At 47.3% G+C, this 22,725-nt stretch overlaps 1 protein-coding gene across 1 annotated transcript in view; it reads left to right on the top strand.

Moving 5' to 3' along the window:
- The window catches only part of LOC119269925 (vacuolar protein sorting-associated protein 52 A-like), a 21,990-nt gene extending 4,592 nt beyond the window's left edge, over positions 1-17,398 (top strand). The window contains exons 6-20 of the mRNA XM_037551865.1: positions 1,590-1,673; positions 1,920-2,000; positions 4,670-4,813; positions 4,983-5,074; positions 5,709-5,790; positions 6,764-6,946; positions 7,130-7,245; positions 7,319-7,377; positions 11,824-11,924; positions 14,616-14,666; positions 14,749-14,928; positions 15,766-15,900; positions 15,985-16,059; positions 16,617-16,674; positions 16,767-17,398. Of these exons, the coding sequence (XP_037407762.1) occupies positions 1,590-1,673; positions 1,920-2,000; positions 4,670-4,813; positions 4,983-5,074; positions 5,709-5,790; positions 6,764-6,946; positions 7,130-7,245; positions 7,319-7,377; positions 11,824-11,924; positions 14,616-14,666; positions 14,749-14,928; positions 15,766-15,900; positions 15,985-16,059; positions 16,617-16,674; positions 16,767-17,068 (1,743 nt within the window). The 3' untranslated portion in view covers positions 17,069-17,398. The remainder of the gene's footprint in view (positions 1-1,589; positions 1,674-1,919; positions 2,001-4,669; positions 4,814-4,982; positions 5,075-5,708; positions 5,791-6,763; positions 6,947-7,129; positions 7,246-7,318; positions 7,378-11,823; positions 11,925-14,615; positions 14,667-14,748; positions 14,929-15,765; positions 15,901-15,984; positions 16,060-16,616; positions 16,675-16,766) is intronic.
- The last annotated feature ends 5,327 nt before the right edge of the window (positions 17,399-22,725 follow it).

Raw genomic sequence — 22,725 nt, 5'->3', positions numbered from 1 at the left:
CCACCTGAACTCTATGTTGCTTAGGTGGGGCAGGCCCAGCGTTGCAATTCAGTACTACCAGGATTGAGTGTGTGTGTGCATGGGTGGGGTGGGGGGGGGGTGGGGGGGTTACAAATGAAGAAATATGAGAGATAGAGAAGAATGCATAGTACAATATGAATATCTCTCAATGCAGTCTCGGATTCATTTTTCTGCCCATGATTCATGATGCTTTTAACCCATGCTGTCACATGGTGGGTACTTTCTGATTGGCAATACATTGGCTCAGTATATTGGTTGATGCTCAACAACCGTGGTTATCATTGTCCGTCATGCCTTTTAGATTGCTGGTCGGTGGCCTTGCCACGCTGCGCGACTTACAACCAAGCCTTCTGCGGTCTGGTTGCCACTCATTCAATGCCTCATGGTAAAGAGAGGAAAGGGAAAACAATGATAGAGAAAGAGGAGGTCCAAGGGGAGGGAGTGCATCTAGAACTCGCTAATCCAGTGTTAGGCATATGATTGCCCATTCTAATGAACCTTCTTGCCATCAATCCCACTTATATATTGCAGCAAATGGTTGTGGTTGCCGTCGCCTACCATATTTGTGGGATCTGAGAAGTTCATTCTTTCATGGTCCTTTGCCATTATACGAGGCTTACCGGCTGTCATGCACTCTTTGCCATCTAGTTGCCACTCTTTCAGTTCCTCTGGAGTTGGGAGCAGAGATCGCTGAGCTCAGAACGAGCAATCACTAGTGGAAGAAGACTATCTGGGGAATCCTGTTAACCTGGCTTTGGGTTGGTACTTGACCGGACAATGCAGGACAAATGGGTTGTCATTGCCATACTACTAGCTGATCAATTAGATCATAACCATCGTAAGCTCACAGAGCACTGAAGTTTGAAAGCCTGAGAAAGTGAGAGTGCTTGTTATGGATGTGGTACTAGTGAGGCAGCGCTAGGCAAGGCGAGTATCACACAATAACTGTTGCCATCTGTCAGCACTGCCCCTGATCTGACTGTTGAAGTGTATATGTGGATTGCCTAGCCCTTTCCATCAGTTCGGACTTTTGGTTGCGTTGGCTAGTGCATGAAGCTTAACTTGGTATCAGGGCCTATCTTGAGTTCAAGTCCTGGCTTTCGCAGTTTATCCAAAAAATTGCTGCTGCCCCCTCTATCACTATGTCCACGTATAGGCCTCTTGAGCCATACCTCTGAGTCTATCCACGTGTTGACTTTCCACGTCACACGTGAGAGGGGGTGTCGAAGTGTATATGTGGATTGCCTAGCCCTTTCCATCAGTTTGGACTTTTGGTTGCGTTGGCTAGTGCATGAAGCTTAACACCGACATCCTTGCCCTCACCACAGGTGTTGGCTTGCAACAGCGTTTGGAGGGGGAGGAATCCTTGCATCAACAAAGTAGACCTGAAATGGAGAGGGTTGGTGAGGCTTGGGTGGCCATACCTGACGGGGAAGTGTGTGCTCCCTAAAACTTTTAGTTTTGTGATACAATTTGCAAATAGATGTCCAACATTAGCTCCCAGCTTCCCACACAACCAGCTTGTGACCATAATCATATTATTGAAATTACGTCTTGTTGCATGACAGGTTCACATTGGTTCTTTAAGCTCGGAACTTAGAAGTCTCCACGAGAAATCCTTGGACTTGGGTGTGAGGCTGAAGAACCGGAAGGTAAGGACAATCCTGTTAGGCTTTTCCTGAGACTGCGCGATAATCTCATATAGGTACAGAAATTCTTCACTTTAACAAAATACTTTACGAGTAACAAGAGTTACACGGAAGTTTAGTTTTGGCGTGATACAAAATTGAATGGTAAAATATTAATTGGCAGCAGTAGCATACTTGATGCACTCATAATGTTTACTTTAGTGGTTCAGTAAATATTAATGGGCTGATACGGGAGCTTATGCTGTACAGTTGGCTGAGACAAAGCTTGCAGCATTTGTCGAAGAAATTGTCGCTCCTCCTGGTTTGGTGAATGCTATAATTGATGGAGAGGTAAGCATCTAACAACAACTCTGCAATTTGATGCGGGGGTTTTCCAGTATGATAGGTTACTTTTGAATTCTTTTGTTCCACACTGCAAGTCTTGACGGTTTTAGTAGCTATGAGCCAGTGACTTCAATATTTTTTCTTCATGCACATCAGCACATGTAGATGAGAGTATATGTGTGCATCAGTGCATGTGATAAACAGTTGCTGTACCATTTACTCTGTATGTTAATGTGCTGTCTAATATTTGTCGTTTTAGTTAGACATGATTGTTCAAGGGTGAAGTGCACTAAAAATGGTTTTTTCTAAATGCTCAGTTCAGCACCACCCCACTAGGCCATCACTATCATCTTCAATAGTTAGGACGATCCAGTATATCTTATTCTTATCCTGTTCTCAGTTTCAATCAAATTATTGATATTCATATGGATTTTTGTTTTGGTTTGCTCATATGGAATTGAAAGGTTTTAGACTTAGTAGAAGTAAAACCGAGTACATGAGGTGCGGTTTCAGTACTACTAGGCACAAGGAGGTTAGCCTTGATGTGCAGGTGGTGCCTCAGAAGGGCACCTTTCGGTATTTGGTGTCGATGTTGCAGAAGGATGGGGATATCGCTGAAGATGTGAACCATCAAATCAAAGCCGGATGGATGAAGTGGCGCTAAGCTTCTGGCGTTCTCTATGACAAGAGAGTGCCACAAAAGCTAGACGGCAGGTACAGGACGGCGATTCGGCCCGCAATGTTGTATGGCGGCGAGTGTTTGCCGACTAAAAGGCGACATGTTCAATAGTTAGGTGTGGCGGAAATGCGCATGTTGAGATGGATGTGTGGCCACACAAGGAAGGACTGGGTCCGGAATGATGATATACGTGATAGAGTCGGGGTAGCACCGATTGAAGAGAAGCTTGTCCAACATCGTTTGAGATGGATTGGGCATATTCAACGCAGGCCTCCAGAAGCTCCAGTGCATAGCGGACGGCTAAAGCGTCAGATAATGTCAAGAGAGGCCGGGGTAGACTGAACTTGACATGGGAGGAGTCTGTGAAGAATCCGAAGGACGGAGTATCACCAAAGAACTAGCCATGGACAGGGATGCGTGGAAGCTTGCTATCCAATGTGCCAGAACCATGAGTTGGTTGCGAGATTCTTATGGGTGTCAGCTCTAGCTTACCCCAACTTATTTGAGACTAAAGGCTTTATTGTTGTTGTTTGCTCATCTATTTTGTCCCGTTTAGATGAGTAATGAATGCCAAGCTGTGCAGAAAGAAAGTTGTGGTCTCGTGGATCCACAAACATACATTGTTTCTTACCGCAGTGAAGACGGCTAGACAGCATGGTTGAAGGGGGGGTGGGGGTGGTGGTGGTTACGTAGTCATATGTTGGGATAAGTGAACTAGAGGATCAAATGATAGTGTACAGAGATTTGTTTCTTACTGCTTGCGTCAAAAGAATATGATCATTCTCATATGCTGGATGCTTTGGTCTTGACATTTCCTACACACGACCCAATTCATTAGATCTTTCCTAGTATAACTGTGCTCCCTAAATATATCTTTCCCTACCACCTGGTACACTCTTTCTTAGTATTTCTGGACTATCCGAATCCTGTTATTTCCTGATTCTCCCTGAGTGTCCAACTTGGCTCTGTAGCTCAAACACAACCTATCCAATCTGCTGATGCTGCTATCCTCGTCCAATACATGAACAACATTGCACCCCTCCTGGACACGCAGATTGTCCTCAAGCTGCCTTCCGATATGCACATATTTTCATTACAAAATTGAACCCTGGTATGCTGGTATCCTTTTGAAGGAATTAGCAGGAGTTCTTATGTATGTTTTGGTTAATGCTTTTTAGTTGCAGCCTTTTCGTAATTGTTGGCCAACATTACCTGGTTTTCTGTGTAGTAGTTGTATTTTAAGGTTCGATTGTGGCAGCTGAACTGTGTTGCGCTGAACTTACTCTATAATCTGCTGTAGAAAAATAGGCACAAAAGTAGGAAAAGTTGGCTATTTAAACGGTAAAGCGTGCGGGTAATGTCAAGAGAGGTCGGGGTAGACCGAATTTGACATGGGACGAGTCCGTAAAGAGAGATCTGAAGGGCTGGAGTATCACCAAAGAACTAGCTATGGACAAGGGTGCGTGGAAGCTTGCTATCCATGTGCCAGAACCATGAGTTGGTCGCGAGATCTTATGGGTTTCACCTCTAGCCTACCCCAACTTGTTTGGGACTAAAGGCTTCATTGTTGTTGTATTGGTTGGCTAACCACCCTTTCCTGCTTCCGTTCCTATTCTTCTACAGTAGATTATAAATAAATTCATCACATCATATTTGAGCAACCACAAACTGTGCCTAAGTTGGCAATTCCAATGCTTTCTTTACGCACTAAAAGTTTTGTTGAACATCTGTACGACGCTGTTTAAGCTTTCTATAGATGTGGTGTTGGCCCTTTTCCAAAGAAAACAACATAGACCATCAGATGTTTTTCCTTTTCAAAGAAAACATCATGGATCTAGTAGCATACTGGAACCAGCAAGCCACCCAATAAATGGAATTTAAGATGTTTCTCTTTTTCAAAGAAACATCATTCTCCTTTTGCTTTCCTAAATCACATATTTGCTGATGCACGAATATAATAAGTTCAATGACTTGCTATTCCAGTTCCTTTTGGCAGGTAAATGATGATTATATCAAAAGCCTAAACATGTTGAGCAAAAAGTTGAGATTTGCTCAAGTTGATCCACTGCTTAATGCATCAAAAGCTCTGAAAGATATTAAGCAAGAACTGGAAAGGCTTCGGAAAAAGGCACTATCAAAGGTTACCTAAGAATGCACTCATATAGATTAACGATTGCTTTATGCCCTGGTTTTCAAGCTAACAGAAATCTGTTTGTGTTCTTACATTTTGCTTGCCTCTGTTGATTACTGTAAAATATTTACTACTGGTGTGATGCTTACCATTTATTTACCACTATTTACTTTGTCAGGTGTCCGCCTATGTCATTGGGATATTCTCTTCCATGAGAAAGCCTGGAACTAATATCCAGATACTTCAACAAAATTTGCTTCAGAAGTATAGGTATACATGGTGGAAAATTAAATGTCTATGGAATATCTAGCCGTTCTGTCTTCTCTACCCAATAGTTATCTTCATGGTATTAGATCTTATGTTCCTGGTTGTATGAAGAATCGTACCTATACTCTTCTCATTCACGTTAGACTATATGTGCCTGAAAGCTGTATGCATTTTTGTTTTTCTTAAAGTCAGTTCATGCTTGATTTTTGAACTAAGTGGATAGGGGTAAGGAAAATCATTTGAGGTTGCTAAAGACAACAAGAAACACAGAATAAACAGCCACTTGCTACGATGAAGTTCATAAAATTTAGAAGTTGGAAGCATTATTTTCTGTGATATACTCCCTCCATCCCGAATTACTTGTTGCAAAAATGGATAGAAATGGATGTATCTAGAACTAAAAATATGTCTAGATACATCCATGTCTGCGACAAGTAATTCCGGACGGAAGGAGTATATTTTTTCAGTTAATTTAGCTTCTTTAGTCCTGTCGTTGCACGAATGAACAAAACAAGACAACATGACATCATCATTTGCTTTATTTCAATTAGTCATGTCACTGTTGCATATGCAAGATACCGTAAGCATTCTGATAATTTCCTACAGGAGCTGATTATTGCTTGCATGGTTCTCTCAGGTATCTTGTTCTCTTTCTTAAAGAACATGGAATCGAGACATATAATGATGTCTGTGCAGCATATGTTGATAAAATGAACAAGGTAAATCTGTGTGAAATTATTTCCACTCTTTTTTGAGAGAAAATATGTTCCATGTCTGTCCATGACTACATGATTGGCTGAGGAGTATGAAGAGAGTTTTCAAGACTTATCACTTGTGTCATGCCTGAGCTATTAGGTACTGGGAGATCAACATACATGTTGAACATATGACTTTTGGCTGGTGATGAAATATGACAGGCCTCATGGTTGGAATTCTGGTGGAAATAGATGGCAGTAGGCTGAGGCTCCGATTGCTTTTGATTGTCTGTCTTTTGATGAATGGATTTTAATTTAGTGAAATATCAACATTCAGATGGAAATTTGCATGCTCAGAACTACATGTAGTTGCGACTCTGGCAATATGGACCATGCTTCCTTTCATTTGGCATCAACATTCATCAATTCCTCTCATCCTTTCCTTGTCCTTGACTTGCCTCTTACCTTTTTTCTCTATGTGGTGTCAATCGAATTGTCCTTTTCAGACATCTAAATTACATTGTCACGTAACTACTAATACAATGACTATCTGCTGTGATGTCGATACATTGTTCCTTCTAAATAGCCACCTGAACTCACATAGTGCAATGATGATATGTCTGCTTGTATGGTCTCTTATCTTGTTCGCCATGGTCAGAGTATAGATGCAACTGTGCCCACATTACACATTGGACCTAATAAGATTCTTGGTTCTTAAATTATAGACCACCATTTGATGTTCATTGCTCACTCATAAAAGCACGATCATGATTTCATAATATGGTATGTGAATATTTTGACAATTGCTATCTATGGAAGCTTCATGGTGTGTTTTGTTGTCTTGCTTTGTGGAATCTATGGTGATCTGTCACCAGAATTGTGCTATATCAGCTACTGTGCTGTATATGTTGCTTAAAATTTTAACTTAGCTTATTCTTTTTTGATTTGGCCATACATGCTAATTACCTTGCCCCCTCCCCCCACCCCCCTCCAATAGGTGCTGAGTGAAGATTTTCGTGTGTACTTAGAATCATTGGAGAGTTTGAAGCTAGATATTGGTGTATCCACTGATGTGATTGGATATGACGCCAATGTCCTAGACCTTATACCAAGGGGGAGAGAGCAACTGAGAAATCATCGTTTCATGTTTTCTTTAGGTGAACGATCAAACATTTTGAAGGTACATACATAATTATTGTTAACTACTACCCCTGTTTCTCAATATAAGACGTTTTAGCAGTTTAAATTGAACTGCCAAACCATCTTATATTTAGGAACAGAGGGTGTAGTTGAGTATTCAGAATTGCACATTTGTTTTGTATTTGCAGCAGATTCATGGCCATATTGTTACCTCACTTTGCAGGAGATTGACCAGCCTGGCTTGGTACCTTGTATATCTGAAGCTAATTCCTTGAAATACCCATATGAGGTTATTTTTAGGAGCCTACAAAAGCTTCTGATGGACACTGCTAGCTCTGAGTACGTGAATATCCATCTATTTAATCTGAGCACAGTAATGGTGCTGATGGTTCCTGTAAAACAAAATTTTCAGGTATATTTTTATCAAAGCATTCTTTCGCGAAGAGTCGATGTTTTATCAAGTTTTTGAAGGTGCAGTCTTTTGTTTTCTTTTTTACTTATTTGCCTCATGTTTCCTCTTTTTAGTGGCTATAAATGTTTATGGTAGGAACCGGATCCCTACCAGGGCGTGGTCTCAGGTCTGTAGGGGTGGAAAGAGGGATGGCGTGGTCGCCGGCGCTGGGGCGCCGTTGTTGCGTGCGCGCGCGCGCGTGAGAGAGAGAGAGAGCAGGGGCGGCGACTAGGGTTAGGTCTCCCGGCTCCCTAAGGAAGCCGAGCAAATATGATTGCTTCTTGCTTAATCCCAAAACGGGTCCTTACACGAGTTCATATAATCTTCCTAATAAGATAATTGGGCTAGGCCCCTAATAATGATAAGATAAACTGGGCCACAACTAACTGGGCTAAGCCCCTAATATGCCGGTCATAACATCTCTCCCCGCCTGCACAAACAGCTCGTCCTTGAGCTGGAAGGCGGGGAAGATCAACGGTTGCCAAACACCTCTGCGTCCGGTAGAAGAGTCGTGGGCAGACGTGGCCCGGTACGTAGGGCTCGTCGCAGTTGAAGCACAACCCTTGGCGGCGACGCTCGAGTTGCTCGGCCGGGGTGAGCCGGCGGAACGAGCGTGCCGCAGCCGCGTCGAGGGGCGCCGCGGAAGCCTGGGCAGGCTGACCCTGCGCAGGAACTTCCGGCCAGGGTGGCGGCCCAGCGGCCCGGGGTGGTGGCGCCTGCTGGATGGGCACCGCGCGACGCTCGAACGCGCGGGCGTAGTACATGGCCGTTTGGAGGTCCTATGGCCCGCGCATCTCCACGTCCACGCGGATGTGGTCTGGTAGGTCGCCGACGAAGAGCTCAGCCCGCTACGAGCCGAAACGCCAGGGGCGTGGCACGCTAGTGCCTGGAAGCGGTTGGCGAAGTCTTGCACCGAGGTGAGGAACGGAAGACGCCCAAGCTCCGCCAGACGGCTCCCGTGTATAGGCGGACCGAAGCGCAAGAGGCACAAATCGCGGAAGCGCTCCCATGGTGGCATGCCGCCCTTGTCTTGTTCGAGGGCGTAGTACCACGTCCGCGTGGCTCCTCGGAGATGATACAAGGCGATCCAGGTGCGGTCGGACGCGAGCGTGCGTTGTCCCCTGAAAAATTGGTCGCATTGGTTGAGCCAATTCAAGGGGTCGACGGTGCCGTCATAGGTCGTGAACTCCATCTTGGAGAATCTCAGTGGCGTCTGGACGTGGACGACGGGCGGGTGCGCCTCGTCAGCACGGAGCAGCGAGGATGACGGGGCCGAGTAGGCGGGCCTCAGGGTGCCGCCCTGGAACAGGGGCCCATCGACGCTGGCAAAGGGCTCGGCGGAGCCCGAGGACCTGCCAAACTGCATGGCCGGGTGCGTCGCCGGAGGGGCAGCACATGCAGCCCGACCGAGGCCGTCGTGTAGACCGGCTCAAGGGACCCAGCGAGCCAGGCCGGTAACGGAGACAGCGACGGGGGAAACCGGACCTGGTGGATGGGCACCCCCGGGCCCATCATCGGGATGCCCAGGGCCACGGTCGCCGGTGGCGGCGGCTGCAGCTGTTGCCCCCGTTGTATGGTGGAGGCGCTGGGGTTCGTCGCTGGTGGCGGCTGCCACGACAGCTGTTGCATGGCGGCGGCGACGGGGGTCGCCGAGGATGGCGGCTGCTGCGGCGGCGGGGCGGTGGCGAAGGGCACAGGCGGCTGCGGCCCATAGGATCTCGCGAGGAACGTGTAGATGCCCGTGACCGCCTGGGTGAGATCCCAGATGGCAGCCGTCATCTCCTCCGGGGTGAAGACGACGGGAACGGGCGCGACGGAGGTAACCGGCACCGGCATGAGCGGGGCGCTGGCCGTGGTGGCCATCAGAGCGGTCGTCGCGGTAGGGTAGGGGTGGGCGGCGGCAAGGACATGATCGCACCGAAGCTATCTGATACCAAATTGGTAGGAACCGGATCCCTACCAGGGCGTGGTCTCAGGTTGTAGGGGTGGAAGGAGGGATGGCGTGGAGGAAGGCGTGGTCGCTGGCACTGGGGCGCCGTCGTTGCGCGCGCGCGCGCGCGAGAGAGAGAGAGAGCAGGGGCGGCGGCTAGGGTTAGGTCTCCCGGCTCCCTAAGGAAGCCGAGCAAATATGATTGCTTCTTACTTAATCCCAAAACGGGTCCTTACACGAGTTTATGTAATCCTCCTAATAAGATAATTGGGCTAAGCCCCTAATAATGATAAGATAAGCTGGGCCACAATTAACTGGGCTAAGCCCCTAATATGCCGGTCATAACAGTTTATGCCAATTATATATGTTTATGCCAATATTGAACATCCTGTAAATACCTTTGCAACACACAATGGTTACTATATGTAGGGATGAGAGAGAGACGTACCAGCAGCAGCATATGCTTTCTCTCGTATTGCAGCGCTCGGGGATAACAGGGATGAACACATCCCCTTTAGGTCAGTCACGGATGGGCCTGGGCCACATGGGCCAACAGGATGGGCCACACTTACAACACCCCTCCTCAAGAAGGGATAGATATATGTCATTCCCATCTTGTCACACGCTGAACTGGATTTTCTAGTTCCCAGTCCTTTAGTCAAGTAATCTGCAATTTGTTGTTGTGAACTCACATACTCTTGTCTTGGTAATCCCAGCATCTAGTTTTTCTTTGATAAAGAATCTGTCAATCTCCACATGTTTGGTTCTATCATGTTGAACTGGGTTGCTTGCTATGTTAATTGCCGAGTTGTTGTCGCACCATACATTCATACAACTGGTCTTCAATATCATCAACTCTTCTAATAGATTTATTGTCCATAACAACTTACTCAATCCCTGAGACATGGCTCTTTATTCAGCCTCTGCAGTTGATTTGGAAACAACAGGTTGTTTCTTGCTTCTCCAAGACACTAGATTTCCTCCTACAAAAACACTAGATGTCCATGACTCTTGTATATCAGTCTTTTCCCAGGAGAACCCTTCAAGTATCTCAGGATTCTATATGCTGCCTCGAGATGTTCACTTCTAGGTTCATGCATATATCTGTTCACAACACTTATTGCAAATGCAATGTCTGGTCGTGTATGACACAAGTATAACAATCTTCCCACCAATCGCTGATATTTTTCTTTATCCACCAGATCACCTGATTGGGCAGTCAATTTATGGTTTTGATCAATTGTGGTTGAAGCAGCTTGATAACCCAACATGCCAACATCACAGAGGAGGCCCAGATTATACTTTCTTTGAGAAAGACCTATTCCTTTTCTAGACCTTGCCACTTCTATACCAAGGAAGTACTTGAGTCGACCAAGATCTTTAACTTTAAATGCCTTACTCAGACACCCCTTTAACCTTGTTATCTCTATGTCATCTTCGCCGGTGATAATGATATCATCAACATAAACTGCAAGGATGGTCATTTTCCCTTTAGAGTGTCCATACCCCATGTCACACACAACCCGTCTAAACTTATCAAACCAAGCACCTGGAGACTGCTTCAGTTCGTAAAGAGCTTTCTTTAGCCTGCATAACTTGCCAACAGTCTCAGGAATCGAGAACCCAGGTGGAATCTCCATGTATACCTCCTCCTGCAAGTCCCCATGAAAGAAGGCATTCTTCACATCGAGTTGGTGTAAAGGCCACTCGAAATTTGCTGCACAAGAGATCAGAATCCTCACAGTGTTCATCTTTGCTACTAGAGCAAAGGTCTCATCGTAGTCAGTGCCGTATGTCTGTCTACATCCCCTCACCACAAGCCTTGCTTTGTACCTTTCAACCTTTCCTTCTGCATTCTGCTTCACAGTGTATACCCACTTGCAGCTGACTGCCTTCTTTCCTGCTGGAAGGGGTGTTAGTACCCATGTCTTGTTCTTACACAAAGCCTCTAGCTCTTCCACCCGCCACTTTGAGTCCTCCTTTACCTTATTCCAGTTAGTCCGAATTGACACAGACTAAAGAGAAGCAACAAATGCTTTGTGGGCTGGAGATAATGCTTCATAGGAAACATAATTTCAAATATCACTGACATCAAATCCATACCTCTTCTCTGGTATCCCTGTTGTTGCTTGAGTAGTTCTCCTTAAGGCCACTGACTCCTGTGGCTGATCTAGTTGCTCCCCTGATGTGCAACACCCTCACCTCGCTTTTGTGAATACACCTTTAGCTACTCCTCTTGCTTTCCTGTCCACCTTGGCACAGTACAGATCTTAGCCGACGCTCGCTTCCGTGAATACACCTTTAGCTGCTCCTCTTATTCTGATGTCCACCTCGGCGGATCTGAGCCGGTGCCGGTGTGCCAATCTGCACATCACCGGTGGAAGTCGATGCTTCTATCACAGGAGCCACATGAGTTACTATTTAGCCGCCTATTGCTAACAGCCCAAATTTAATGTGGAGCATCATAATTCATAAGGCATATGCTTCAGATGATGTTGCAAAACCTCACAACCTTCTTTATCCTTGTAATTTTCAGGACCTTTTGCAGTAATTGATGAAAACATGAAGCTTACTCTTGCAAATAGTCATGATGCAATATGCCTGATGCTCATGATCTGCATAACTAAAAAGCACCAGGTAGGAAGGTATTTGCTATTTTCCCTTTGCTAGGGAGGAAAACTGAACTTATGTCTCCGTTTTTTCTTCCCGCACAATACGGACAAGGAGTGAGTAAACAAAATAAATTGACCAATCACATACGTCCAATAGCACAAGGCAAGCCACATGTATACTCGGTTTAATGATGATGCATGTCTGGCGACATCCACATTTCCATATTTCATTATTTGTTCAGAACTATTTTCGCTAAAGCGAACCACTTTGGAATCAATTAAAGAAATAACAGAACCCTTACATTTGTTTTTCCATACCAACTATCAGACACCCAATTCTTAGATGACATTGGTGGGAGCACGAAGCAATGCCCTCACATATGAAAATTTGGTCAACACAAAACCTGGAGTCCAGACAACCCCCAACACTATTCAATCTAAAGATAACAGAAAAATCGACGATTGCATTATATGTAAATAAAGGGTGCTAATAGGTACTTGAGTGTTTTTTCACCTTGAGAGTTGAGAGTACATGAATTTCCATCCACATAATTTTCCTGTTAAACCTGGAATTAATAGGGGATCATGGAGATCTCATGGCTAAGAAAAAAAAATACTCAAGTACAACCTAGACACTCATAAATAAATGCATAACTGGTAGTAATTTCAACATTATCGTTCTTACCAGGAATATGAACTTTGCTTTCTTTGGTGATATGAAACCAACTTTTGTCAAAGTTGAGACATTTAACTTTTAACGAGGTATACTATTCTGCTATCCTTCAGAATTTAATGTAGATCTATACTCCAGAGTGAAAGTAGTTATTTGATATACAATACCTGCAAGAAGAAAAAAAAGAAGTCTCGGGTCCTCGGGGGCAAACCCTAGCCGCCGCAGCTCGGGCCTCCCCTTCCGGTCTTCCTCCCCCGCCGCCGCCGCTCGGCGCTGCCGGGCAAAGCCCAGCCGACATAGGTGGCGGCGGGGCGCTCTTCCCTCTCGCCGCGTGCGGCGCAGGACGCGGGTCCGAACGGCGCGCGGGGGCGTCAGGCTGCCGCGGGGCCTGGCGGCGCGGTGGCGGGCGGGCGGGGCGGCCGTTCCTCTGCTTGGCAGCGGGTGGCGGCGCTCTAGCTCCTTGTCGACGCGCGGTGGCTGCGGGGCGGCGTCCTTTGGGTGGTGGCGCGGGGGTCGTCCGCGTCCAGATCTGGCCGGGGCTGCGGGCAACAAGGCCCACGATCGTCTCCTCCCTGCTGCTGGTGGGGATAGGGGAGGCGTGGTGGTGGCGGGGGCGGCGGCCAACTGCATCTGGCGGTGGCTTTTGTTGCTCCTTGGTGCCGGCTTCGGTTGGCTTGGGCTGCGGTCGGCTGGGACCTCCGTGCGGTTCGACGGAGGTAACAACGGCGTGGTTGGTGGCGGTGGTGGCGATGTGTGCTGGCCGGATCTGGCGTTGGGGGTCGGCCGACGGCGCGTGGCACCCAATTGTGCGTGCTCGGCGGCTCCGGCGCTTGGAGCTCGCCGGGTGACGCGGGTAGGGTAGCGGTCGGGCGTGGCCGTTGCTCCGGCTGTGGGCGGCGGCGTGGGGAGGTGCGGTGGTGGTGGCCTCCCGGTGTCGTGGCGGCTTCATGGTGGCACGACGGATCTGCCCGCGGCAGCGGCCGGCTTCTCCGGCGTCGGCTCGTCTACGTTCGGATCGTCTCAGCCTTCGCCCCATCTCCTCATTGCCCGGGCGCTACTCCCATCAAAGGGCTGGTCCTCTCCCAGCTACGGTCCACCGCTTGTCTCGCGCCCGGTGCTGCAGGATCGAGCTCGTCTCGTGCATGGTGCAGCAGGACGGAGCTCGTCTCGCGCTCGGGGCAGCATGACGGGTCGGTGGATGCCAGTTCTGGCCAGCCTATTGAGTCTTGGCGCCGGGGGCTGCCCAGGGGTGCGAAAGGTGGGACCTTCCGCTCGTCTCTTTCGTTGGGGTTGCGGTGGGTTTTGGGTGAGGTGGTGTCAAGATCTTGGATGCCGGGGCGGCGGCCCTGGTGGTGGTAGCGCGGTGCTCTTGGGCAGAGCCCGTGCCTTGGTGCTGCCCGGTCACCATGGCCGTGTGGGCGGCGTGGTTGCCGGGGTGCGGCGTTCGGTGGCGGTGAGTGTTGGCCGAGGTGAAAACCTGTTCTATCTTTGGACGGACCGGCGGCGGCGAAGATTGTTCCCTTCTTGAAGGCGTCGTCGCGGCTCTCATTGCCTGTCATGCGGCACCAGGGGAAACTCTGATCCTTGGATCGGGCAGTGGCGGCTCTCCGGTGTCGTACCCTTCCTGAAGGCGCCGCCTTGGAGCACATGGTTCGTCATACGTAGCTTCATCTCTTCGTGGTGGTAGTGCTAGGGGTGGTGTTGCTGCGCTCAGCACCTATGTATCCTGCCCTGGGTGTGTGCGTGTGTTGCGGTGGTGTGCGTTTGTACTGGGTGCTTGTTGATCGGTGCTTTATATATAAAGCGGGGTGAAAGCCTTTTTCGGTAAGTAGTTGTTTCAAGTAAGACACAATAACAACAGACATCCTAGCTATAATAGCACAAATTTAGGTGCTTTAAAAACTACATCAGTGGTGCTTATGTTGCAGGTTGGTTCTTCTCAATGAAATAGATTTTGCCTGTTAATCTACTGTGTCATACCTCCGTCAAATGTTTGCAAAATAAGATAACAAAAATTGTTTTCCCCTTATTTTGTCATTTCAGCTGGTTATGTCCAACAGGCGGCTTCCTTGTCTAGATACATATTTTGATAAGGTTTGTGATGAGGCATCAATTTATTCTGAATGCCCCGTTAACTCTGTTCTTAATAAATTGCATCCCGTCCTTTTCTCTTCAGGCTCTCATCTATCTCTGGCCACGTTTCAAGATAGTGTTTGACATGTATATTCAAAGCTTGTACCAATGTGATGCGAAAATGTTATGGGTGGATGGGACCCATCCACACCACATTGTAAGGTGCTACATGGAGTTCACAGCATCTCTTATTCAACTTAATGCTGAATGTGGAGATGGTCAGGTTAGTTCAGTTACATAAATAGCCAGCATCAGATTCTGCTAGCATTAGCTTATTTCATTTTTGAATGCAAATCTGCTGTGTTTCTAAACAAATAAATGTTTTGATTTTTATTGGAAAGCGCTATATCTATATTCTACAGTATGTTTGTAGTCAATGGCCCTGATCATCTATTTGCACTTATTTAATCATGCACCTGTGTCCCATTCTATTGAATTTTGGATTAACTAAGTAGCGTCATTCAAAATATATATTTCATGGACTTCTCATGATTGTTGGTGCATATGATGTACTTAAGTACATGCATTTCGTTCCAATAAAATCATTTATACCATGGAAGACGTCTTTGTTAAGCTTCATGCACTAGCCAACGCAACCAAAAGTCCGAACTGATGGAAAGGGTTAGTGCAATCCACATATACTGTAACACCCCCTCTCACGTGTGACGGGGAAGACAAGTCAACACGTGCAACCGGAAGAGAGCGACGGTGCGCGAAACTCACGTATGACTCAAGAGGCCTATACGTGGACACAAAGGGGGGCATCGGCAATTTTTAGATAAATTGCACAAACCAGGACTTGAACTCAAGACCTTAGCTCTGATACCATGTTAAGCTTCATGCACTAGCCAACGCAACCAAAAGTCCGAACTGATGGAAAGGGTTAGTGCAATCCACATATACTGTAACAGTCTTTAAGGGAAAGCAGCATTTCTGTTCCTGCTTTAGCAATATCATCTTGCCAGTGTCTGTTTTTCTCCCAATAGCTTTGTTGGTTCAGTAAAATACCCTGATTTGTTTTAATGTTTTTCTTATAGTATATCTAATATCATTTATGTAGCTTGATATGAGCTTGAAACGGTTGCGGTTAGCTGTTGATGATCTACTTGTTAGATTTGCCGAAAAGTTTGCAACTCAGAAACTGCAACACCTGTTTCTTTTGAATAATTGTGACATGGCCATCTCTATCCTGAAGGTTAGGTTTGTGCTTTCATGCAAATAACTATTCATCTTGTGCTCCTTTCAGCCTATTGGGGTTTACCATGCCTATTTATGTCAGGAAGCTGGTGAAGAAGCAAAAGAACTGCGGAGATATTTTGAAGAGAAGCTGGAAAGTAACCTGGTTTCATTTGTGGTAAAATGTCCTATCACCCCATGCCAACCGCGGTGTAAAATTAAATGTTAGAGCATTTCTTGACTTCTGGTGGGATCTCATTTTGACATGATTTTAGGGAACTACAGTGGAACCCGGCTGGAGTCTGAACTACAGTGGGATCTCATTTAGACATGATTTCAGTGTCAATCACTAAATGGCTGATTGTAGCCTTTATGATACACTCAAATAAAATTCTGCAAAATCAAATTAATAGTGTCATCAAAAAGTCATGCACATAATATGGCATAGAACTAATCTCAGTGTCTTCATGACTTTTGCTTTTGATGTATCGGTCTGTCCGCTAAGATCCGATCAATGTTATAGAAGGTTGCATATCATCATTGCATATCATATGCCAAATTATTAAAAAAAATCGCCAGCTTAGCAGATGGCAGATGAATATGGTTAGGCCGTTAGTTTCCTTATCAAGATAAAGACAGCAGATTTATAATGCCTCTTTTCTCAAATGGAAATGGATCGACTGAATTTACACCCATGGATAGCTTTTGACTTTCTTGACCTTTGCTGGTTTACAGGATGAATTGCTCATGGAGTATTTTGGCGATTTAATTAAATTTGTGAAGAACCACATTTGTAAGTTGGACAAAACTATATTGCCGAAGTATGTTATTTTTGTTACTCATGGGAAATTGGGAATATGCAGAAAATGACTATCACTTTTGCAGCCGAAGACCTAATTTCTTACACTGAGTGCCCAAAAATTGCTGATGTTGAGCTGGTTGTGAAGAACTTCGCCGTGAAGTGGAGAACTGCTCTAGAGCTCATGCACAATGAAGTTGTAACTTGTTGCAGTAACTTTGTGTCTGGTATGGCGATTCTAAAAGCAGCAATGGCTCAGTTGCTTAATGACTACAACAGACTCTCAGAATGTGTGAAGATGATCCCAGGTGGATCTTCTTTGAACAGGAATCTGGTTTCTATCACCTCGATTTCATACGAAATCAGGAAATATTCAAGAACACTCTAGTTACTTGAATAGCATGGCAGCCACGCACATATCCTACGCCTCTGTGTAATTGAGGCTCAAATAAATGATTGTGGATGGACTCTCAGTATCAAAGCTGGAGAGGAACTTGTGCTCTGTCAAGCAATAAAGAGCTGAAAAATACATCAGTGTTGATATTTTTTAATCCTTCTACCAAATAATGTCATTTGTAGTTGGATTTCAACATTAGGCAATAGTGCAAATTTGGATATTATGTATTTTTTATTATAGCTTATTTTATTGGATATACTGTTGCTGAAAGTTGTGGACAAAATGATACTCGTCAATTATGTCCTAGTCACAGTTTATTCCTGAATTTGTTTTACTTACTGGGGCTGTAGTATATCAGTTTTTCATGAAGAGAAATCATTGCTGTAGGTACAGATCAAAGTTAAAATGACGGGTAAGATTTTTTTATTATTAAATTTGCTCTTCTACTTCATTAATAGCATAATAGATTCTCCTGTTTTAATTATGAATTTATTCTTTTATGATTGGTCACAGGAAAATGTGAAACAAAATCAAGCTTATGTACAGTCTTCTGATATATACTTCTCATTACTTGAAGCTTGCTTGTATGATTGAACTACCATAGTGTGATACAGGGTCCATCAAATCCTGGCTCCAGCTATCTAGGGGACAAGGTATTTGGTGCGATACCCTTGGGCTTACATTTCCACTAGTTTCAGTTGACGTATCATTGTCGATTGGTGAAGGTAAGTGCCTTATCTTATCTTTTCCCTACTTTTCCGCAGGCACTTACATTTTCTTTTTGGATTTAGATAATGTTATAATGGAACTGTTGTAGGTCTGTAGCTTCCTAGCTGGAGGTGATCCAATTGAAATTCAATATGCTTATGTGAAACCATTTTTATCGGCTTATGTTAACTAAATGCAATAAATTCAGTATTTAAATTAAGATTGCTTGAAAAAAAGGGCAGCCCGGTGCATGTAGCTCCTGCTTGCAAATTGGCAGAAATCGATTGCATGCTATTTCTTCTGCATCTTCAATATTTATTTTGTAACTATGTGTGGTAAACTACATAATTGCACATTGGACTAAATAAATCACAAAATAACCAAGGAGCGCTGCTGCTATGATTTGACCAATATGTGTGCGACGAACAGTTGAAGGATTGAAGTTTGTTATGAGTATAAAGTACTATTGAAATACTAAAGCTTAATGTTACATCACTGTGACTTATGATTCCACATTGTAGGGTTTTTAAGTTTCCACCCTATTACTTTCTGTCATTCATCCATTATCAAACTTCTGCTTGGTTCGTGTTACTTCTAATTTTTGCTTGATTAGAGTTAAAATAAACAAAAGCTAGGATTTCTTGGTTTCTAAGATTGAAGCTGTTTCTGTGGTTAGACACCATGTGTTTCTCAATTGTTCAGCTATATGCACGGATACTAGACAGATGCCCTAGTTGCATAGCACAAAGGCCTATACTAGATTAAGTGCCTACTAACCCTTACCGTCTTCTCCAGTTCCATGGGTGTGTGGTGGGCTACTACTCTTTGCCGCCTAATCGTGGCAGAGTGCATGACACCAAACTTATTTTGGATAAGAATGCTTCCACCACAATTTAGTCGAGAAGTGAGGGGAAAGGAGTATGACAGGCAGATTTTATGGCTAGGAAGGTACGGCACAACACAACTTTGATGGTGGACCAAGCGCATACCGTGGAAAGTAAAATTTGGCAGTGAATCAAACAGTCTCTATCAGCATGATAAATGTCCACAAAAGTGGTACTGTAATAGAGTCGTTAACAGTCACTGATGACAGCGCTATTGCAGGCGACGAAGTTGTGGATCAGAGCCGGGGACCCAGATTTATCAGCCTTTGAGCACCGTTCCAATCTAGCTAAACCTAAGGGAAAAACAAAATCCGCCTTATGGAAGTGGTGAGAAACCATCCTTCATGTCCCCATCTTGATCGTCCAATCCATGCTATCCATTGATCTCACGCGATCCTCCAAGATCTCTTTTGGATCAAAAGATGGACGTGACTATTCTATTCTTAAGCCATGGTGATATCAGATTTATTGTGGTACAGTGGCGATTGTACGATTCATGCAGAATCAGGAGGAACATAGTGGACTGGACAGAGATAGACAGCTACAGCCAGTGCCATCCTGACTCGGATTCTCGTGCACTGCGTTGTCCGCCTATCTGCAAAGCTGCAGCTCCAGGCGATTCAGTGGCTGGGAAATTCGCATGAAACAGTATACAATTTTCCGCATACAACAATTCAGCTGTTTTGCCTTTTTTTTTTGAGCGAACTGGTCTGCTTTTGTTTACTTGAGGTATGGTCACATCTTTCTTTTTTGAGGAATTGGCTGCTCTATGCCTATATATTAAGAGGGATGTAAAGGTAAATAAGGCCTGTCACAAGATGGTCTGTAAGCAACCAGAAATTACGACAGGTTCCGAGAGTGAGATGCCGGTGTGGTGCATGCATTGCGAAAGACCCCACCACTCCTCTCCACTGGGCTAGAGAGGGGCGGCTGGAGCATGATCCTTTCCTCGCCGTCCGTCCGTCCGTCCATCCATCAGACAGCCGGTACGACGGTGGCGGTTGTTGGTGATAGGCCATCCCACGTGGGGGCCTGTCCATTTTGGTTTTGGTGGCTAGCCATCTCTGTGTTTTTATCTTTTCAGTTTTTTTTGAGAAAACGCAAAAAGGCTTTTGCGTTTCATTAAATTGCAAAGAGAGAGATAGTTTGTTACATCCTCCTAGGAGGCACCATTACAGGCGAGAAACAAAAAATAACTTCAGTGTACATCCCAGGTCTGTGGGAGGATGACACGCAGGCCTCAAGCACCCGCGGTCGCCCAGAGCGCAACTTCTTCTTTGATCTTTGCAACCAAGACGCTAGTCGAAGGGGTGGCTGCATTGAAGACACAATCGTTGCGATGCTTCCAGGTCATCCAAGGGATCAGCAGCGTCACGGATGTTAGTCCTTTGTGCATCAGCTTGGGTGTGGTCTGGCGCGCCGTGTGCCACCAGGTCGACAGGGAGTTTTCACCATTAGGTGCACTGCAAGGGAGGTGCAGCCAAGACAGGATGTCGTGCCAAATCTGCTTGGTGAAGGGGCAGTCCATGATCAGGTGGTTCATCGATTCCGGCATCTGATCACATAGCGGGCAGCGAGGAGGGTGTGGCAGTCCGCGGCGAGCGAGACGATCAGCTGTCCAGCATCGTCCCAAGCTAGCGAGCCAGTGGAAGAACTTCACTCGCGGGGGGGCCCAGCCTTTCCAATTAAGTTTCCATGCCGGGCAGGAAGTAGAGCCATGGAAGGTGGCTAGGTACGCGGACTGGGCGGTGTATGTGCCAGCAGCATTCCACTTCCAATGGAGCTGGTCTGGATCATCAGAGAGAGTGATATTCTCGATAGCCCTCCAGGTTAGCAAGTATTGGCCAATCTCTTGGATGCCAAGGGCGCCATGGATGTCTGATGCCCATGTGTGCGCCTGGAGGCCATCGGCCACTGTTCTTATTTTGCGGCGGCGCTTGGGGATGAGGGCATATAGCTGGGGGGCGATCTCAGAGATGGATTGCCCGTTGATCCATCGGTCTTCCCAGAACAATGCTCGCCGACCATCGCCAAGGACCATGGAGGTGGACGCAAAGAAGAATGCACGTTCCTCACTGGAGAACTGCAGATCGAGGCCAGCCCAGGCCCTGTTTCCGTCTGTGCGCGCGAACCAGAGCCATCTGGTGCGCAAGGCAAGGCCCGTGCGCTCCAGGTCATGAATGCCGAGGCCGCCTAGGTGTGTGGGGCGACAGACGCGGCGCCAGTTCACGTGGCAGTTGCCATTTTGAGCCTCGGTGCGGCCAGCCCAGAGGAAGCCTCTCTGGATCTTCTCAAGGAGTTTGAGGACTTTCTTCGGCGGCGCGAGCACAAGGAGTTGATGCAGGGGAATTGCACAGAGCACGGATTTGACAAAGGCGAGGCGTCCAGCCTTGTTCATGAGGTGCGCCTTCCAAGTGGGCAGCTTCCCGGCAGTCTTGTCGACGACGGGCTGCAGTTGGGCAGCAGTCGGGCGTCGCAAGGTGAGGGGGATACCCAGGTAGGTGATGGGGAACTGCGCGATGGGGCATCCCAGCGTCGCGATGGCCGGAGCGAGCTCCTCGGCTACGCAACGAATCATCGTGGCCGTGCTCTTCTGAAAATTTAGCCGCAGGCCTGAAGCTCTGCCAAAAAGCTGCAGAATCTCTCTGACCGCCAACGTGTCGCTGGGTGAGGGGTGGCAGAAGAGGATGACGTCGTCGGCATAAAGCGAGATGATGGGGATCGCACGACGGGGGTGCAGCTGTTGCAGGATGTTGAGTTCAGCAGCCCGGCGAAACAAGCGCCCCAACGTGTCGACAGCAAGCACAAAGAGCTGCGGTGACACCGGGTCGCCCTGGCGGAGTCCACATCGATGCGAGATCGCCGGGCCATGCGCGCCATTTAGGAGGACTCGGGTGCTGGCCGACGAGAGCAGGATGGCAATCCAGCCAAGGAAGCGATCACCGAACCCATATCGACGCAGGGCCTCGAAGAGGAAGGGCCATGAGACGGAGTCGAAGGCGCGGGTGAGATCAAGCTTGAGGAGGATGCGCGGAGCTCCCAGCTGGTGGAGGAGGCGCGCCGACTGTCGCACGATCAAGAAGTTGTCGTGGAGGCTGCGTCCGGGGATGAAGGCGTTCTGGATGGGACTGATCAAGTCATTGAGCTTGGGCGCGAGGCGGAGAGACAACACCTTCGCGAAGATCTTGGCGACGAGGTGGATGAGGCTGATGGGCCTGTAGTCGAACAGGCTGGCAGCGTCGGCGCGCTTTGGGATGAGTGTGAGCAGCGCTTGGTTCAGATAACTGAATCCTCGTCCACGGAGCGAATGAAGCTGCTGGAAGGCGCAAACGAAGTCGTGCTTGACGACGGGCCAGCAGGATCGAAGGAACTCCGCGGTAAAGCCGTCCGGGCCGGGCGCCTTGCGCGCCGGCAGGCGTTTGATGGCTTGCCAAATCTCGTCTTCAGTGAATGGGGCCTCCAGGTCGTCAAGGGCGGCCGGCTCGATGAGATGCTGCAGGTCAAGGGCGCAATCTCGAGGTCGATCGGTCCCGAGCAGAGAATCATAATGCGCGAAGGCCGCCGCAGCCATGTCAGTCTGGTCGGTGAGCACGACGCCGTCAACCGACAGGGAGTGGATCCTGTTCTTTTGCTTGCGATAAGTGCACTGGCGATGGAAGAAGGATGTGTTGGCGTCCCCGTCTTTGAGAGAAGAGATGCGCGCGCGTTGTCGAGCCAGGGTTCGCTCGAGCGAAGCGAGGCCAAGGTATGACAGCTTGATCTGTCGGCGGAGCCAGTCTTCGTGGGGCGTGAGCTAACGAAGCTCCTGGGCCGAATCAAGACGCAGGAGCAGCTCGCGCGAGATCGCGAGCTGGTCACGGATGTTGCCCACGGCGCGAGCGCTCCAGCTCGTGAGTTTGCGTGCGGTGGCCTTCATGCGCCGCATTATGCGGCGGAACGGGCTCGGGTCGTCCACCGAAAACCAAGCAGCTGCAACCACGTCTTGGAAGCCGGCAATGCGCGTCCAGTATTCCTCGAATTGGAAGCGCCGGTGCATCGGGGGCGAGGGCGAGCAGT

The sequence above is a fragment of the Triticum dicoccoides genome, chromosome 1A (assembly GCF_002162155.2).
Source record: "Triticum dicoccoides isolate Atlit2015 ecotype Zavitan chromosome 1A, WEW_v2.0, whole genome shotgun sequence".
Taxonomy (NCBI): domain Eukaryota; kingdom Viridiplantae; phylum Streptophyta; class Magnoliopsida; order Poales; family Poaceae; genus Triticum; species Triticum dicoccoides.
The sequence above is the reverse complement of the archived record's forward strand: the minus strand, read 5'-3'. Positions and strand labels throughout refer to the sequence as shown.